This window comes from Salvelinus alpinus, chromosome 34 (genome assembly GCF_045679555.1).
Source record: "Salvelinus alpinus chromosome 34, SLU_Salpinus.1, whole genome shotgun sequence".
In the NCBI taxonomy this organism is placed as follows: domain Eukaryota; kingdom Metazoa; phylum Chordata; class Actinopteri; order Salmoniformes; family Salmonidae; genus Salvelinus; species Salvelinus alpinus.
The window spans coordinates 27,727,540-27,748,105 of record NC_092119.1 but is presented as its reverse complement, the minus strand read 5'-3'; the positions used below and the strand labels follow the sequence as shown (position 1 = coordinate 27,748,105).

The 20,566-nt window shown below is 50.2% G+C and overlaps 1 protein-coding gene across 1 annotated transcript; it reads right to left on the bottom strand.

The window, feature by feature from the left end:
- Positions 1-4,609: 4,609 nt before the first annotated feature.
- LOC139563784 (M-phase inducer phosphatase 2-like) lies at positions 4,610-19,968 on the bottom strand (the record flags this gene model as incomplete). The annotated part of the gene is made up of 8 exons (XM_071382690.1): positions 19,423-19,968; positions 19,088-19,173; positions 18,523-18,568; positions 12,786-12,827; positions 12,278-12,581; positions 10,993-11,205; positions 9,839-10,030; positions 4,610-4,759 (listed from the first exon to the last, which is right to left on the bottom strand). Coding segments are annotated over exons 1-8 (1,245 nt in total), but the record flags the coding sequence as incomplete, so codon positions are not given.
- Positions 19,969-20,566: the final 598 nt, after the last annotated feature.

Here is a 20,566-nt window from a genome sequence, read left to right as displayed (position 1 = left end):
TCTCCTCACGGCTACATAATACCAGGGTATATCTGGTGGTCTGCCTCCTCACGGCTACATAATACCAGGGTATATCTGGTGGTCTGTCTCCTCACGACTACATAATACCAGGGTATATCTGGTGGTCTGTCTCCTCACGACTACATAATACCAGGGTATATCTGGTGGTCTGTCTCCTCACGGCTACATAATACCAGGGTATATCTGGTAGTCTGTCTCCTCACGACTACATAATACCAGGGTATATCTGGTGGTCTGTCTCCTCACGACTACATAATACCAGGGTATATCTGGTGGTCTGTCTCCTCACGGCTACATAATACCAGGGTATATCTGGTGGTCTGTCTCCTCACAGCTACATAATACCAGGGTATATCTGGTGGTCTGTCTCCTCACGGCTACATAATACCAGGGTATATCTGGTGGTCTGTCTCCTCGGCTACATAATACCAGGGTATATCTGGTGGTCTGTCTCCTCATGACTACATAATACCAGGGTATATCTGGTGGTCTGTCTCCTCACGACTACATAATACCAGGGTATATCTGGTGGTCTGTCTCCTCACGGCTACATAATACCAGGGTATATCTGGTGGTCTGTCTCCTCACGACTACATAATACCAGGGTATATCTGGTGGTCTGTCTCCTCACGACTACATAATACCAGGGTATATCTGGTGGTCTGTCTCCTCACGGCTACATAATACCAGGGTATATCTGGTGGTCTGTCTCCTCACGGCTACATAATACCAGGGTATATGTGGTGGTCTGTCTCCTCACGGCTACATAATACCAGGGTATATCTGGTGGTCTGTCTCCTCACAGCTACATAATACCAGGGTATATCTGGTGGTCTGTCTCCTCACGGCTACATAATACCAGGGTATATCTGGTGGTCTGTCTCGGCTACATAATACCAGGGTATATCTGGTGGTCTGTCTCCTCATGACTACATAATACCAGGGTATATCTGGTGGTCTGTCTCCTCACGACTACATAATACCAGGGTATATCTGGTGGTCTGTCTCCTCATGACTACATAATACCAGAGTATATCTGGTGGTCTGTCTCCTCATGACTACATAATACCAGGGTATATCTGGTGGTCTGCTCCTCAGCTACATAATAGCCAGGGTATATCTGGTGGTCTGTCTCCTCAGCTACATAATACCAGGGTATATCTGGTGGTCTGCCTCCTCATGACTACATAATACCAGGGTATATCTGGTGGTCTGCCTCCTCACGCTACATAATACCAGGGTATATCTGGTGGTCTGTCTCCTCACGACTACATAATACCAGGGTATATCTGGTGGTCTGTCTCCTCACGACTACATAATACCAGGGTATATCTGGTGGTCTGTCTCCTCACGACTACATAATACCAGGGTATATCTGGTGGTCTGTCTCCTCACGACTACATAATACCAGGGTATATCTGGTGGTCTGTCTCCTCACGACTACATAATACCAGGGTATATCTGGTGGTCTGTCTCCTCACGACTACATAATACCAGGGTATATCTGGTGGTCTGTCTCCTCACGACTACATAATACCAGGGTATATCTGGTGGTCTGTCTCCTCACGACTACATAATACCAGGGTATATCTGGTGGTCTGTCTCCTCACGACTACATAATACCAGGGTATATCTGGTGGTCTGTCTCCTCACAGCTACATAATACCAGAGTATATCTGGTGGTCTGTCTCCTCACGGCTACATAATACCAGGGTATATCTGGTGGTCTGTCTCCTCACGGCTACATAATACCAGGGTATATCTGGTGGTCTGCCTCCTCACGGCTACATAATACCAGGGTATATCTGGTGGTCTGTCTCCTCACGACTACATAATACCAGGGTATATCTGGTGGTCTGTCTCCTCACAGCTACATAATACCAGAGTATATCTGGTGGTCTGTCTCCTCACAGCTACATAATACCAGGGTATATCTGGTGGTCTGTTTCCTCACGACTACATAATACCAGGGTATATCTGGTGGTCTGTCTCCTCACGGCTACATAATACCAGGGTATATCTGGTGGTCTGTCTCCTCACAGCTACATAATACCAGGGTATATCTGGTGGTCTGTCTCCTCACGACTACATAATACCAGGGTATATCTGGTGGTCTGTCTCCTCACAGCTACATAATACCAGGGTATATCTGGTGGTCTGTCTCCTCATGACTACATAATACCAGGGTATATCTGGTGGTCTGTCTCCTCACAGCTACATAATACCAGAGTATATCTGGTGGTCTGTCTCCTCACGACTACATAATACCAGGGTATATCTGGTGGTCTGTCTCCTCACGCTACATAATACCAGGGTATATCTGGTGGTCTGTCTCCTCACGACTACATAATACCAGGGTATATCTGGTGGTCTGTCTCCTCACGGCTACATAATACCAGGGTATATCTGGTGGTCTGTCTCCTCACGACTACATAATACCAGGGTATATCTGGTGGTCTGTCTCCTCACGGCTACATAATACCAGGGTATATCTGGTGGTCTGCCTCCTCACGACTACATAATACCAGGGTATATCTGGTGGTCTGTCTCCTCACAGCTACATAATACCAGGGTATATCTGGTGGTCTGTCTCCTCACGGCTACATAATACCAGGGTATATCTGGTGGTCTGCCTCCTCATGAATACATAATACCAGGGTATATCTGGTGGTCTGTCTCCTCACAGCTACATAATACCAGGGTATATCTGGTGGTCTGCCTCCTCACGACTACATAATACCAGGGTATATCTGGTGGTCTGTCTCCTCACGACTACATAATACCAGGGTATATCTGGTGGTCTGCCTCCTCACGACTACATAATACCAGGGTATATCTGGTGGTCTGTCTCCTCATGGCTACATAATACCAGGGTATATCTGGTGGTCTGTCTCCTCACGACTACATAATACCAGGGTATATCTGGTGGTCTGTCTCCTCATGGCTACATAATACCAGGGTATATCTGGTGGTCTGTCTCCTCATGGCTACATAATACCAGGGTATATCTGGTGGTCTGTCTCCTCACGGCTACATAATACCAGAGTATATCTGGTGGTCTGTCTCCTCATGGCTACATAATACCAGGGTATATCTGGTGGTCTGTCTCCTCATGACTACATAATACCAGGGTATATCTGGTGGTCTGCCTCCTCATGAATACATAATACCAGGGTATATCTGGTGGTCTGCCTCCTCATGAATACATAATACCAGGGTATATCTGGTGGTCTGTCTCCTCATGGCTACATAATACCAGAGTATATCTGGTGGTCTGTCTCCTCATGGCTACATAATACCAGGGTATATCTGGTGGTCTGTCTCCTCACGGCTACATAATACCAGAGTATATCTGGTGGTCTGTCTCCTCATGGCTACATAATACCAGGGTATATCTGGTGGTCTGTCTCCTCACGACTACATAATACCAGGGTATATCTGGTGGTCTGTCTCCTCAGCTACATAATACCAGGGTATATCTGGTGGTCTGTCTCCTCATGACTACATAATACCAGGGTATATCTGGTGGTCTGCCTCCTCACGGCTACATAATACCAGAGTATATCTGGTGGTCTGCCTCCTCACGGCTACATAATACCAGAGTATATCTGGTGGTCTGCCTCCTCACGACTACATAATACCAGAGTATATCTGGTGGTCTGTCTCCTCACGGCTACATAATACCAGAGTATATCTGGTGGTCTGCCTCCTCACGACTACATAATACCAGGGTATATCTGGTGGTCTGCCTCCTCACGACTACATAATACCAGGGTATATCTGGTGGTCTGAAAGGGCAATAAAGGACCAAATAAAAATGTAATTCTTTGGGTTAATCGTCCCAGCACAACATAGTTTATCTACTGAAACCATGTAGCATCTACAACGTCCTACTGAATGTTTGACCGGGACACGACGTCCAGAATATTTGACAGCCTTAAGATATATTTCTAGAGGCCTTATAAAAATTTAGTTCAAGGAGTTTAGTCAAATAAGCTCAAGGGGCTTGGCAGGCTGGAGGTCGTGAGGCCAGAAGACCGGGGGCCTTGGTCAAACACCCCATGCGCTCTGGTCAAAAGTAGTGCACGGAATAGGGCCCTGGTCAACAGTAGTGCACTATATAGGGAATAGGGCCCTGGTCAACTGTAGTGTACTATATAGGGAATAGGGCCCTGGTCAACTGTAGTGTACTATATAGGGAATAGGGCCCTGGTCAACTGTAGTGTACTATATAGGGAATAGGGCCCTGGTCAACAGTAGTGTACTATATAGGGCCCTGGTCAACAGTAGTGCACTATATAGGGAATAGGGCCCTGGTCAACAGTAGTGTACTATATAGGGAATAGGGCCCTGGTCAACAGTAGTGCACTACATAGGGAATAGGGCCCTGGTCAACAGTAGTGTACTATATAGGGAATAGGGCCCTGGTCAACAGTAGTGTACTATATAGGGAATAGGGCCCTGGTCAACAGTAGTGTACTATATAGGGAATAGGGCCCTGGTCAACAGTAGTGCACTACATAGGGAATACTAGGGGGTGATTAGAGACGCAAGCTGCATCATATAGCAGGAGTCTGTAGTATCTCACCATCTCAGGAGTGATGTATTTCAGGTCCTGGTGCTTCCCCTCCACGGTGGACAGGGCAAAGGGTTTGGTGAAATCTCCAATCAGCTCCTTGTCCTGGTCAGACTCACTAGTGTCCAGCAGCTTCTCAATCTCAGTGTGGTTACAGAACGACTAGGAAGGAGAGAGAGAAACAGATCCCTGGTTACAGAACGTCTAGGAAGGAGAGAGAGAGAGAGATCCCTGGTTACAGAACGACTAGGAAGGAGAGAGAGAAACAGATCCCTGGTTACAGAACGTCTAGGAAGGAGAGAGAGAGAAACAGATCCCTGGTTACAGAACGTCTAGGAAGGAGAGAGAGAGAAACAGATCCCTGGTTACAGACCGTCTAGGAAGGAGAGAGAGAGAGAGCAACAGATCCCTGGTTACAGACCGACTAGGAAGGAGAGAGAGAGAGAGAAACAGATCCCTGGTTACAGAACGTCTAGGAAGGAGAGAGAGAGAGCAACAGATCCCTGGTTACAGACCGACTAGGAAGGAGAGAGAGAGAGAAACAGATCCCTGGTTACAGACCGACTAGGAAGGAGAGAGAGAGAGAGAAACAGATCCCTGGTTACAGAACGTCTAGGAAGGAGAGAGAGAGAGAGAGAGAAACAGATCCCTGGTTACAGAATGTCTAGGAAGGAGAGAGAGAGAGAGCAACAGATCCCTGGTTACAGAATGTCTAGGAAGGAGAGAGAGAGAGAAACAGATCCCTGGTTACAGAACGTCTAGGAAGGAGAGAGAGAGAGAGAAACAGATCCCTGGTTACAGACCGACTCGGAAGGAGAGAGAGAGAGAAACAGATCCCTGGTTACAGACCGACTCGGAAGGAGAGAGAGAGAGAAACAGATCCCTGGTTACAGACCGACTCGGAAGGAGAGAGAGAGAGAGAAACAGATCCCTGGTTACAGACCGACTCGGAAGGAGAGAGAGAGAGAGAAACAGATCCCTGGTTACAGACCGACTCGGAAGGAGAGAGAGAGAGAAACAGATCCCTGGTTACAGACCGACTCGGAAGGAGAGAGAGAAAAACAGATCCCTGGTTACAGACCGACTCGGAAGGAGAGAGAGAGAGAGAGAAACAGATCCCTGGTTACAGACCGACTCGGAAGGAGAGAGAGAGAGAGAGAAACAGATCCCTGGTTACAGACCGACTCGGAAGGAGAGAGAGAAACAGATCCCTGGTTACAGACCGACTCGGAAGGAGAGAGAGAAACAGATCCCTGGTTACAGACCGACTAGGAAGGAGAGAGAGAAACAGATCCCTGGTTACAGACCGACTAGGAAGTAACCTAGTAAACAGACAGCTCAGGGGCTCATGGGGAATGGCAGTAGATGGTAACCTAGTTAACAGACAGCTCAGGAGCTCATGGGGAATGGCAGTAGATGGTAACCTAGTTAACAGACAGCTCAGGGACTCATGGGGAATGGCAGTAGATGGTAACCTAGTTAACAGACAGCTCAGGGGCTCATGGGGAATGGCAGTAGATGGTAACCTAGTTAACAGACAGCTCAGGAGCTCATGGGGAATGGCAGTAGATGGTAACCTAGTTAACAGACAGCTCAGGGGCTCATGGGGAATGGCAGTAGATGGTAACCTAGTAAACAGACAGCTCAGGGGCTCATGGGGAATGGCAGTAGATGGTAACCTAGTTAACAGACAGCTCAGGAGCTCATGGGGAATGGCAGTAGATGGTAACCTAGTAAACAGACAGCTCAGGGACTCATGGGGAATGGCAGTAGATGGTAACCTAGTAAACAGACAGCTCAGGAGCTCATGGGGAATGGCAGTAGATGGTAACCTAGTTAACAGACAGCTCAGGGACTCATGGGGAATGGCAGTAGATGGTAACCTAGTTAACAGACAGCTCAGGGGCTCATGGGGAATGGCAGTAGATGGTAACCTAGTAAACAGACAGCTCAGGAGCTCATGGGGAATGGCAGTAGATGGTAACCTAGTTAACAGACAGCTCAGGGACTCATGGGGAATGGCAGTAGATGGTAACCTAGTTAACAGACAGCTCAGGGGCTCATGGGGAATGGCAGTAGATGGTAACCTAGTTAACAGACAGCTCAGGGGCTCATGGGGAATGGCAGTAGATGGTAACCTAGTTAACAGACAGCTCAGGGGCTCATGGGGAATGGCAGTAGATGGTAACCTAGTTAACAGACAGCTCAGGGACTCATGGGGAATGGCAGTAGATGGTAACCTAGTTAACAGACAGCTCAGGGACTCATGGGGAATGGCAGTAGATGGTAACCTAGTAAACAGACAGCTCAGGGGCTCATGGGGAATGGCAGTAGATGGTAACCTAGTTAACAGACAGCTCAGGGACTCATGGGGAATGGCAGTAGATGGTAACCTAGTTAACAGACAGCTCAGGAGCTCATGGGGAATGGCAGTAGATGGTAACCTAGTTAACAGACAGCTCAGGAGCTCATGGGGAATGGCAGTAGATGGTAACCTAGTAAACAGACAGCTCAGGGACTCATGGGGAATGGCAGTAGATGGTAACCTAGTTAACAGACAGCTCAGGGACTCATGGGGAATGGCAGTAGATGGTAACCTAGTTAACAGACAGCTCAGGGGCTCATGGGGAATGGCAGTAGATGGTAACCTAGTTAACAGACAGCTCAGGGACTCATGGGGAATGGCAGTAGATGGTAACCTAGTTAACAGACAGCTCAGGAGCTCATGGGGAATGGCAGTAGATGGTAACCTAGTTAACAGACAGCTCAGGAGCTCATGGGGAATGGCAGTAGATGGTAACCTAGTTAACAGACAGCTCAGGAGCTCATGGGGAATGGCAGTAGATGGTAACCTAGTTAACAGACAGCTCAGGGGCTCATGGGGAATGGCAGTAGATGGTAACCTAGTTAACAGACAGCTCAGGGACTCATGGGGAATGGCAGTAGATGGTAACCTAGTTAACAGACAGCTCAGGGACTCATGGGGAATGGCAGTAGATGGTAACCTAGTTAACAGACAGCTCAGGGACTCATGGGGAATGGCAGTAGATGGTAACCTAGTTAACAGACAGCTCAGGGACTCATGGGGAATGGCAGTAGATGGTAACCTAGTAAACAGACAGCTCAGGGACTCATGGGGAATGGCAGTAGATGGTAACCTAGTTAACAGACAGCTCAGGGGCTCATGGGGAATGGCAGTAGATGGTAACCTAGTTAACAGACAGCTCAGGGACTCATGGGGAATGGCAGTAGATGGTAACCTAGTTAACAGACAGCTCAGGGACTCATGGGGAATGGCAGTAGATGGTAACCTAGTTAACAGACAGCTCAGGGACTCATGGGGAATGGCAGTAGATGGTAACCTAGTAAACAGACAGCTCAGGGACTCATGGGGAATGGCAGTAGATGGTAACCTAGTTAACAGACAGCTCAGGGATTCATGGGGAATGGCAGTAGATGGTAACCTAGTTAACAGACAGCTCAGGGGCTCATGGGGAATGGCAGTAGATGGTAACCTAGTTAACAGACAGCTCAGGGACTCATGGGGAATGGCAGTAGATGGTAACCTAGTTAACAGACAGCTCAGGGACTCATGGGGAATGGCAGTAGATGGTAACCTAGTTAACAGACAGCTCAGGGACTCATGGGGAATGGCAGTAGATGGTAACCTAGTTAACAGACAGCTCAGGGACTCATGGGGAATGGCAGTAGATGGTAACCTAGTTAACAGCGTTTGAGATCCACTACATTGCAGTCAGACAAAGCAGAATCATTGAGCTACAAACCACCTTGCATCCCAAAAACACCTCATTATGTGACCAGAGAATCTGTGTCTCTTCGCTTAATCGGATCCCTCAAACCAGTTGACTGTCGGGGAGGAGACACTGAGCAGGGAGGACCAGTTGACTGTCGGGGAGGAGACACTGAGCAGGGAGGACCAGTTGACTGTCGGGGAGGAGACACTGAGCAGGGAGGACCAGTTGACTGTCGGGGAGGAGACACTGAGCAGGGAGGACCAGTTGACTGTAGGGGAGGAGACACTGAGCAGGGAGGACCAGTTGACTGTAGGGGAGGAGACACTGAGCAGGGAGGACCAGTGGACTGTAGGGGAGGAGACACTGAGCAGGGAGGACCAGTTGACTGTCGGGGAGGAGACACTGAGCAGGGAGGACCAGTTGACTGTCGGGGAGGAGACACTGAGCAGGGAGGACCAGTTGACTGTAGGGGAGGAGACACTGAGCAGGGAGGACCAGTTGACTGTCGGGGAGGAGACACTGAGCAGGGAGGACCAGTTGACTGTAGGGGAGGAGACACTGAGCAGGGAGGACCAGTTGACTGTCGGGGAGGAGACACTGAGGACCAGTTGACTGTCGGGGAGGAGACACTGAGCAGGGAGGACCAGTTGACTGTAGGGGAGGAGACACTGAGCAGGGAGGACCAGTTGACTGTCGGGGAGGAGACACTGAGCAGGGAGGACCAGTTGACTGTAGGGGAGGAGACACTGAGCAGGGAGGACCAGTTGACTGTCGGGGAGGAGACACTGAGCAGGGAGGACCAGTGGACTGTAGGGGAGGAGACACTGAGGACCAGTTGACTGTCGGGGAGGAGACACTGAGCAGGGAGGACCAGTTGACTGTAGGGGAGGAGACACTGAGCAGGGAGGACCAGTTGACTGTAGGGGAGGAGACACTGAGGACCAGTTGACTGTCGGGGAGGAGACACTGAGCAGGGAGGACCAGTTGACTGTCGGGGAGGAGACACTGAGCAGGGAGGACCAGTTGACTGTAGGGGAGGAGACACTGAGCAGGGAGGACCAGTTGACTGTCGGGGAGGAGACACTGAGCAGGGAGGACCAGTTGACTGTCGGGGAGGAGACACTGAGCAGGGAGGACCAGTTGACTGTAGGGGAGGAGACACTGAGCAGGGAGGACCAGTTGACTGTCGGGGAGGAGACACTGAGGACCAGTTGACTGTCGGGGAGGAGACACTGAGCAGGGAGGACCAGTTGACTGTAGGGGAGGAGACACTGAGCAGGGAGGACCAGTTGACTGTAGGGGAGGAGACACTGAGCAGGGAGGACCAGTTGACTGTAGGGGAGGAGACACTGAGCAGGGAGGACCAGTTGACTGTCGGGGAGGAGACACTGAGCAGGGAGGACCAGTTGACTGTAGGGGAGGAGACACTGAGCAGGGAGGACCAGTTGACTGTAGGGGAGGAGACACTGAGCAGGGAGGTACGTACCATCTCTCTGGGAGAGCAGTCGTCCTGGTCCATGGTGGTGATGTGCGTTTCCACCAGGCTGCGTCGTCTCTTCACCCTGACCGGCGTGTTCCCATCCTGGGGACGCTCAGGGCGCTTGAGGGGGGCGCGGCCCACCTGACTGGGCATGGAGGGGGAGCGGAACAGACCCCTCGGTCGACACCGAACCACCGGCTGAAGAGGAAGAGATTAGATTGGCATTCAATTATAAAACCTACATGGTGCAGCAACCAAATCTAATGTAGTGACTACAGGACACACGGCCCCCGGGTTCCCCCAGACTACAGGACACCCCAAACTACAAGACACCCCAGACTACAGGACACACGGCCCCCGGGGCCCCCCAGACTACAGGACACCCGGGGCCCCCCAGACTACAGGGCCTACAGGCCCCCCAGACAGGCCCCCCAGACTACAGGGCCTGTAGTCAGGGCACCCCAGACTACAGGTAACCCCAGACTACAGGACACCCGGGGCCCCCCAGACTACAGGGCCTACAGGCCCCCCAGACAGGCCCCCCAGACTACAGGGCCTGTAGTCAGGGCACCCCAGACTACAGGTAACCCCAGAATACAGGGCCCCCGGGTTCCCCCAGACTACAGGGCCCCCGGGTTCCCCCAGACTACAGGGCCCCCCAGACTACAGGGCCCCCGGGTTCCCCCAGACTATAGGACACCCCAGACTACAGGGCCCCCGGGTTCCCCCAGACTACAGGGCCCCCCAGACTACAGGACACCCGGGGTCCCCCAGACTACAGGACACCCGGGGTCCCCCAGACTACAGGACACCCGGGGTCCCCCAGACTACCGGGCCCCCCCAGACTACCCCAGACTACCGGGCCCCCCCAGACTACAGGGCACCCGGGGTCCCCCAGACTACAGGACACCCGGGGTCCCCCAGACTACAGGACACCCGGGGTCCCCCAGACTACCGGGCCCCCCCAGACTACAGGGCACCCGGGGTCCCCCAGACTACAGGGCCCCTGGGGTCCTCCAGCAGCAGACCGCTCTATAGCGAAACCAAAAGTCTGCTGGTCATTTCAAACCAAGGACAGATGAAGTCATATCCACAGACTATATATATAGAAGACTCTTCTTGGACCCCCAAGGCCACCGTAGAAGAGGTGATGGTCCTACCGAGTCCGCTGCAGAGTTGTCCCTCACTAGAGGAGCGGTCAGCAGGCTGGCCATCCCCATGGGCATGTCACACTCCTCTTCCTCACAGTCATCCAGAACTTCAAGGAAACCATCGTCATCCTCGTTAAGGGAGCAGGTCAAGGAGGAGCGGCGCAGGATCATGGGGCTGCTGTCGTCCAATGAGCTGAGGCGCTGCGACGAGGGTGGGGACAGCTAGAGGAGCAAAGGGATAACTTTCATTTTAACATTAATCACAACAAGCTCTAGTCCTCTTATGTCTGTCAGTCACTCTCTACTACTCACCATGAGGGCTAAGAGGTGTCAGTCACTCTCTACTACTCACCATGAGGGCTAAGAGGTGTCAGTCACTCTCTACTACTCACCATGAGGGCTAAGAGGTGTCAGTCACTCTGTACTACTCACCATGAGGGCTAAGAGGTGTCAGTCACTCTCTACTACTCACCATGAGGGCTAAGAGGTGTCAGTCACTCTCTACTACTCACCATGAGGGCTAAGAGGTGTCAGTCACTCTCTACTACTCACCATGAGGGCTAAGAGGTGTCAGTCACTCTGTACTACTCACCATGAGGGCTAAGAGGTGTCAGTCACTCTGTACTACTCACCATGAGGGCCGGGGCTAAGAGGTGTCAGTCACTCTGTACTACTCACCATGAGGGCCGGGGCTAAGAGGTGTCAGTCACTCTCTACTACTCACCATGAGGGCTAAGAGGTGTCAGTCACTCTACTACTCACCATGAGGGCTAAGAGGTGTCAGTCACTCTCTACTACTCACCATGAGGGCTAAGAGGTGTCAGTCACTCTCTACTACTCACCATGAGGGCTAAGAGGTGTCAGTCACTCTCTACTACTCACCATGAGGGCTAAGAGGTGTCAGTCACTCTCTACTACTCACCATGAGGGCTAAGAGGTGTCAGTCACTCTCTACTACTCACCATGAGGGCTAAGAGGTGTCAGTCACTCTCTACTACTCACCATGAGGGCTAAGAGGTGTCAGTCACTCTCTACTACTCACCATGAGGGCTAAGAGGTGTCAGTCACTCTCTACTACTCACCATGAGGGCTAAGAGGTGTCAGTCACTCTCTACTACTCACCATGAGGGCTAAGAGGTGTCAGTCACTCTGTACTACTCACCATGAGGGCTAAGAGGTGTCAGTCACTCTGTACTACTCACCACGAGGGCCGGGGCTAAGAGGTGTCAGTCACTCTGTACTACTCACCACGAGGGCCGGGGCTAAGAGGTGTCAGTCACTCTGTACTACTCACCATGAGGGCCGGGGCAGAGTTGGGCCGGCGGGCAAAGTCCTTGTTCTCTCCTCCTCCACTGTGGAAGGACCTCATACGGCAGCGTGACGCTGGCTTGGTGGGCTTCTTAAACTCGAAGCCTTCCTTCTGGTTCTCCTTGTTGCCCTGCCTGCCATGCCCAGAGGAGGCGGCTGTATCCTGGACTGAGCCGTACCGTCCGAAGGCCCCGTAGCGGTGCTGCTGGCTCTCTGGGTCCGGACTCTTCAGAGCCGGACTGGAGCCTAACATCAACGGTAGAGAGTTGATTCGTCGGATTGGCATTTTACTGTGAAGAGAACAAACTAGTTGAAACAGTGGAAGGACACACTAGATTAAATCATGACAAAGATTTTATAATGTTAATGATCCTCACTACTCGCCGAAGAGTGGGAAAAATAAACCGTTGATTATTGGTTGTTGGCAGCTACATCACAACTAGCCAGTTCCATCTCCTGGAAACCGAGAGAGAGGGACGAGCGACATGACTTACTCGTTGGCAACTCTCCCAGACTGCAGAACGGCCTTGTCAAACCTGCAGGACAACAAGACAAACCAGTCAGGCAGAGAATTATGGACCTTCTGAACCAGTGACCGAGACAAGTCAGATCCCACCAAGGTAGGTGGACTCAAATTATACCCTATTCCACTGGTCAACAGTAGTGTACTATATAGGGCCCTGGTCTACAGTAGTGTACTATATAGGGCCCTAGTCTGGGTTATAAAATAACTAATTTATATCACGAATTGGCAACTCATTTATAAGCACCTCATCCAGGTCGGCCATTTGACTTCAATATCTAAACCAAGTGAACAGGCGGTGTTGTTCAAGACGGAGACGGACAGGAGGACAGAGACGGACAGGAGGACGGAGACGGACAGGAGGACGGAGACGGACAGGAGGACGGAGACGGACAGGAGGACGGAGACGGACAGGAGGACGGAGACGGACAGGAGGACGGAGACAGACAGGAGGACGGAGACAGACAGGAGGACGGAGACAGACAGGAGGACGGAGACAGACAGGAGGACGGAGACAGACAGGAGGACGGAGACAGACAGGAGGACGGAGACAGACAGGAGGACGGAGACAGACAGGAGGACGGAGACAGACAGGAGGACGGAGACAGACAGGAGGACGGAGACAGACAGGAGGACGGAGACAGACAGGAGGACGGAGACAGGAGGACGGAGACAGGAGGACGGAGACAGGAGGACGGAGACAGGAGGACGGAGACAGAGACAGACAGGAGGACGGAGACAGAGACAGACAGGAGGACGGAGACAGAGACAGACAGGAGGACGGAGACAGAGACAGACAGGAGGACGGAGACAGACAGGAGGACGGAGACAGACAGGAGGACGGAGACAGAGACAGAGACAGACAGGACGGAGACAGAGACAGACAGGAGGACGGAGACAGAGACAGACAGGAGGACGGAGACAGACAGGAGGACAGAGACAGACAGGAGGACAGAGACAGACAGGAGGACAGAGACAGACAGGAGGACAGAGACAGACAGGAGGAAGGAGACAGACAGGAGGAAGGAGACAGACAGGAGGAAGGAGACAGACAGGAGGAAGGAGACAGAGAGACAGGAGGACGGAGACAGAGACAGACAGGAGGACGGAGACAGAGACAGACAGGAGGACGGAGACAGAGACAGACAGGAGGACGGAGACAGACAGGACGGAGACAGACAGGAGGACAGAGACAGACAGGAGGACAGAGACAGAGACAGACAGGAGGACGGAGACAGACAGGAGGACGGAGACAGAGACAGACAGGAGGACGGAGACAGAGACAGACAGGAGGACGGAGACAGAGACAGACAGGAGGACGGAGACAGAGACAGACAGGAGGACGGAGACAGAGACAGACGGAGACAGAGACAGACAGGAGGACGGAGACAGAGACAGACAGGAGGACGGAGACAGAGACAGACAGGAGGACGGAGACAGAGACAGACAGGAGGACGGAGACAGAGACAGACAGGAGGACGGAGACAGAGACAGACAGGAGGACGGAGACAGACAGGAGGACGGAGACAGAGACAGACAGGAGGACGGAGACAGAGACAGACAGGAGGACGGAGACAGAGACAGACAGGAGGACGGAGACAGAGACAGACAGGAGGACGGAGACAGAGACAGACAGGAGGACGGAGACAGAGACAGACAGGAGGACGGAGACAGAGACAGACAGGAGGACGGAGACAGAGACAGACAGGAGGACGAGAGACAGGAGGACGGAGACAGGAAACAGGAGACAGACAGGAGGGTGTGTATTCCTAACAGTTCAACTGTTCTACCTTCGTTAGCGAGCAAATAGATCCTAGTTGGCTAGACTTTTAAATATAAAGACTAGGCGGCCACCCCAGACTAGGCGGCCCCACCCCAGACTAGGCGGCCCCACCCCAGACTAGGCGGCCCCACCCCAGACTAGGCGGCCCCACCCCAGACTAGGCGGCCCCACCCCAGACTAGGCGGCCCCACCCCAGACTAGGCGGCCCCACCCCAGACTAGGCGGCCCCACCCCAGACTAGGCGGCCCCACCCCAGACTAGGCGGCCCCACCCCAGACTAGGCGGCCCCACCCCAGACTAGGCGGCCCCACCCCAGACTAGGCGGCCCCACCCCAGACTAGGCGGCCCCACCCCAGACTAGGCGGCCACCCCAGACTAGGCGGCCACCCCAGACTAGGCGGCTACTCCGTAGCACGTGGGCTTGTGAGATTGTTAAATGAGACGTGCGTTAATGTTCTAGAATGTTTTGGTACAAGAAGTTGGTCATCATTAGTGGATCTGGTTAAATGTGAAGAAAAAGAGAGGGGGAAACAAAATGGCGTTTTCATAGACAGGCTTGAAAACCAGATCAGAGACTACTGGAGGGGGGGGGGGGGGGCAGGTTAAACTATTTTGATGAAATAATTACACGAGTCTTAGAGTTGTGGCGTATATTCAGCCGAGGTCTAATTTCACAAGCCCTGAATTCACTACATTATTGCTGACTGTATTGACCTTAAATTGTGCAACAAGGCTTAGAGAATACATTATCTGAAAAAATATATATATCTCTTGTGAATCACCCATACGATATTTTATTGTTCTATTTAAGATACAGCGCCTACAGAAAGGGTTCACACATCTCGACTTATTCCACATTTTGTTGCGTTACAACCTGCATTTTCCCCCAAAATAATCACCCATCTACACACATCGGCCCGTAATAAAAGTGAAAATACAGAAATCTCACGTTAGCGTCGATTAAAGCCGTGAGTGTTTATGGGTAAGTGTAAGGGACACAGAGTCCTCGTTAAACTCAACTCTATGGTAAAGAAAGCTAGGGTACTCAGTTGTCTGCATTTCACACTGCCCTCTCCCGTTGACAGTTTAGTTTTTACACAAGAGCAGGTCAAGCCATTCTGTGTTATCGGACAGCTAGATATATCTACTGACATTTTGGAAGCTAATAGATTGCAATAGAAGTTAAAATGACAGAATAACTATAAATCAGAAGATAATATTAACATGTAAATATTACTGGCACCAGAACAAATAGCAGAAGAACACGTGCAGATTTAGTAACGCTGTAATTGAAAATTGCACATCCAACGTAGGCTAGTGGCCCTTTATGAGTTTGTACCCTATGATGTGATTCTCACCAGATTTCTTCTCACACTATTCAAAGCCCACAACGGAGTAAACAGCTTCTGAAGCGCATGCTTGCTGACATCTTTTGTATGGTGGTCTGGGAATCAAACCCACTATCCTGGCGTTGCAAGTAACATGCTCTAACAAGTGAGCTACAGAGCACCACAGTTGGCAGCTAAACTAGTTAGACCGACAAAGAGACTTGCTGGCTCTATTGAGAGAGGGGCAGAGGACGGACAGTTACAGCCCTGTGCTGGAGGAGAGGGGCAGAGGACGGGCGGTTACAGCCCTGTGCTGGAGGAGAGGGGCAGAGGACGGGCGGTTACAGCCCTGTGCTGGAGGAGAGGGACAGAGGACGGGCGGTTACAGCCCTGTGCTGGAGGAGAGGGACAGAGGACGGGCGGTTACAGCCCTGTGCTGGAGAAGAGGGACAGAGGACGGGCGGTTACAGCCCTGTGCTGGAGAAGAGGGACAGAGGACGGGCGGTTACAGCCCTGTGCTAGAGGAGAGGGACAGAGGACGGGCGGTTACAGCCCTGTGCTAGAGAGAGGCAAGAGGTGGTCCCTCCCATTTCTTTCTGCAGCAGAGCAGAGCAATGCCCACCTGTATGCTAAATAAGAGGAGAGTGGGGGAGTACAGAGGACGGGGTCTGCTAATCTACCGTATGCCTGCTGAAGGAACAACACTGGCCTCAGCCCTTCTGGAAGGACCCTTTGTTTGCAGAGAGGAGAACTGAGGGGGGCAGGAGTGCGTCTAGTTCAATGGGGAGAAGGGGGGGGGGGGGGGTGGTTGAGTTTTTTCTCTTAACGACTCCAGGGGGCTTGGGGGTCCGAGGTGCCCCTCATTCAATAGTTCTGGCGCAGAGACCCCCTCCCCTTTACCATTCAAACCAGAAGACAGGCCATGTGCAAAAAAACACTTCACCCCCGCCCCCCCCCCTCAGCCCCCCTAAAAATGCTGCAGCGAGCCATTAAAACAGCTGTACGGGAGCTGAATGAATGGCCTCATGGACAAAATGCTGCAGCCAAGTGTTCAGAGACATTGGCAGATGTCTGGATATTCACCCCCAGGAGAGAGCCTACCCACAGAGACCCAGGAGAGAGCCTACCCACAGAGACCCAGGAGAGAGCCTACGCACAGAGACCCAGGAGAGAGCCTACCCACAGAGACCCAGGAGAGAGCCTACCCACAGAGACCCAGGAGAGAGCCTACCCACAGAGACCCAGGAGAGAGCCTACCCACAGAGACACAGAAGAGAGCCTACCCACAGAGACCCAGAAAAGATCCTACCCACAGAGACCCAGAAGAGAGCCTACCCACAGATTACAGGCTAACGCTGACAATGAAACTAACTGTGTAGATAATGGCGTCGATATGACAGAGTTAACATGAGCACACCACTATAAAGCACCACTTGGAAAAATGCCGCCGTTTCTAAACTGTATAGGGCCTGTGGACAAAACGTCTCTATAAAAGCTCCCAAGTTACCTAAGAAAGCCTCTCAACAGTCAGGCAGGTCAAATAGCTGAGGGTCTTCACACTCGCTAGAGAAAAACCTTGTCTACACATATACTGCACTGTAAACTGGCCAACTTGTTCACGGCTACTTCTGGAGGTGGTGCATGACACTCAGCCAACAGTCGTTCCCTCCAGGCAGGGCAGTGGAAACAAACAAGTCTCGTTGAGACAACACTTACAGTACAAAGTGTAAAGAGCATAGCAATGTTTTTGAAACAACTGGACACTCGTTTTGAGTTACCTGAAATTGCAGCAATTTGCTTTTTAACTCAAATGACAAATTATACGGAGCTAAATTTAACCCGTTGAGAAAATAACCCCTTTTAAACTGTCTGCACATGCTTGTGTATTGTTGTAACGTGGTTTGGTTGTATTATTTTATATTGTAATATGGTTTTAGAATAAAAGTTGCTTGGATTGTTAAGTAGGTGAATGCTTACTGGCTACGGTGATATTTATGGATAAATTTGAGCTGCGGACACAATGAATGTGGCGTTGCCTACCACAGCGAATGGTAAGGCAAGGATGTAACGTGAATTGAAAGTGTAGAAAACTCTTCCCACTTCTCAATCTAGCGAAGTGGGAATCGACCTATTACATAACAGCACCAGTCTGATTCAGTAATACAGGGCAACAGGAATGGTATTACATCTGTATGGGGGACATTAAATCATGAGTTGAAATGAATGTAGATTGATCATCTCCAATCAGCCAATCACTCAACTCCTGTGATCAAAATGACTTGTGCCCCCGCCCCCCCCCCCCCAAAACCAGAAGGAATGTTCACGTATGATCATCTCATCTGCTAATTTACTCAATGAAAATGGACGCATCAAGCTGTGGAGATTAATCAACGGCACAATGACAGTAGGCCTAATCCCAGATCACAATTGATGAGACGGACAACAGAGCCATGCTCAGTTGGAATAAGAGGGGGGTGGAGGAGAGGGGGGTGGAGGAGAGGGGGGTGGAGGAGGGGGGGGGGTAGTAGGGAGGGAGGAAGGAAAGGCCAATGCTACCACAGAGACGGATTGTTAAAGACATGAAAACTATCACTTACCTCTCCTCAACATCCACATGGTCCAATGGGGAATCCATACCAAGACCTGGAGGGAGATGTAGAAACAAGTCCCAGTTAGCTGCTAGTTCATTGGTACTATTTTAACTGTTAAAACTGTGTAATGTAAATTCTGAACACATTTACACAGGCCTAAACTTAAGGGTGCCACATGAGAAAATATTCAACCCTGTACAGTTTGCGCTTTTTTTCCTGTCCGTAACTTTTTCAATTCAACATTTCAGTCCTATAATGTCCTGTACTGGCACCATGTCCCCCCAATACTTTCTATGTGGACAAACTGCAAAACTAAGAGTAGAACTAAGTATGTAAAAATGTATGCACTCTACTGTAAGTCGCTCTGGATAAGAGCGTCTGCTAAATGACTAAAATGTAAATGTAAACTAAAACTGGGGACATGACAAAATATAAGGCCTATATGGTATGAACAAAAAAAGTAATAAATAGTTCATAGTTTAAGTAGGAAGCTAGTGTTCTTATTGTCTCCATCTTATTTTAACTTTTTTGGGGGTGAAACATTTGCAGCCATATTATTATGTCGTTATACCAGCATCAGACGAGCAGTCGGAGGCGAAAGACGGAATCTTCAGGAGAGGCACATGTCCTTTCCTCTTGGGAGTTTCACATTGTTGGCTGTAAAAGCAAATGGGTACACAATCAGACAACGTTGCTAACGTTCAAGCAAGTTAACCATTTTCATTGGCATGAAATAAACAAGTGGTTAGTTAACTAAATTAGATAGGGTAGCTACATTTTTGTCATGTTATTCAGCAAACTAGCCTAACGTTAGCTAGCTCGTGGCGAACCAACCAAGATGATCTTGCAGTTCACAACCAGCTAGCTAGTATGGAAACATAGCAACACAAGTTATGAGACTCTTACCTTCCAAGTCCAGCTAGATTGTTCATGTTTAGGGCCAGATTAGTGACGGGTGACAGTACATTTGTCGGTCCAGGAGAGAAGAGATTATTCTTGATGCAAGTTGAAGCAATATCGGGCAGCGACAGTGGGAAAAGCCCGTGGATTCTGTCGGGCCTGTTGATCAAGTTAGCGGTGATAGGGCTGATATCGCTGATAACGTTTTTAAAATCCATTTTTGCAAACTAGCTAAAAGAAATCTATTTTGATATCTGTTCGGGTGTCCAAAATTCTTGAACGTAGACAAATCGGAAAGTTCAAGGGGTAACAACTAAAGTTAGCTAGTTAGCTAGCATCCAAATTAAGAATTTGCAGAATGAGAGCGTAAAGAGTAATGAAAACAAAACAACCAGGGCAAGCTGTTTGCAGACTCTGTCTTGCAAAAAAAACAAAAGAAAATCGATTAAAAAAATATATTGTCTGGAAGTATATATGTTATATACTGTCAGAGAGCTGCATTCAGATGTACTCTCCCTGACAGTCCGAATCAACTTCTGAGAAAGAAAATACAGCTGCCTGTATTTAGGTTCAAAATAAAAAAACTCACGAGCGGCAATCATTTCAGCCAATCAGATGCGTCGTTACATCCTGCACGTCCAATCAGAGGCGGTTCCTATTTCGCCCTTTGTCTATCAGGAAAAGGGGGCGGGATGTCATTTCCCGAAACGCACTTGTCTACGAACCAATCAAGTGCATCATAGGGGCATAAATCATGACAGGTAGCCAATAAGATGCGTATTCTTTCTTTCGAGGGGGAAGCAGAAAAAAAATAAAGAGCATTTTTTTCCCGCGGAAGATTCGAAGCGCCAGCTGAAGAATAATCACATGACCAAAACAGCCAATCACACAGCAAGGCCATTCATAAAGCCACAGCTGTCTTTCCAACTACTATGAGCATAAATAACAATAATAGCCTTTTTTTCCTCTCCAATAAGTGATAGATAAAGAAATTACAGTTGATTGAATTACAATGTTCTTTACTGTATGAGGGCTATGTAACATTTTCTCTTCTCATTATTTTACAGTTACACCCAATAAACAAAGGAAGTATGGAGGCCCTTTCATTCGATGAGAAAGGATGTGGTGCTCACATAGATTCAGTGTTGCC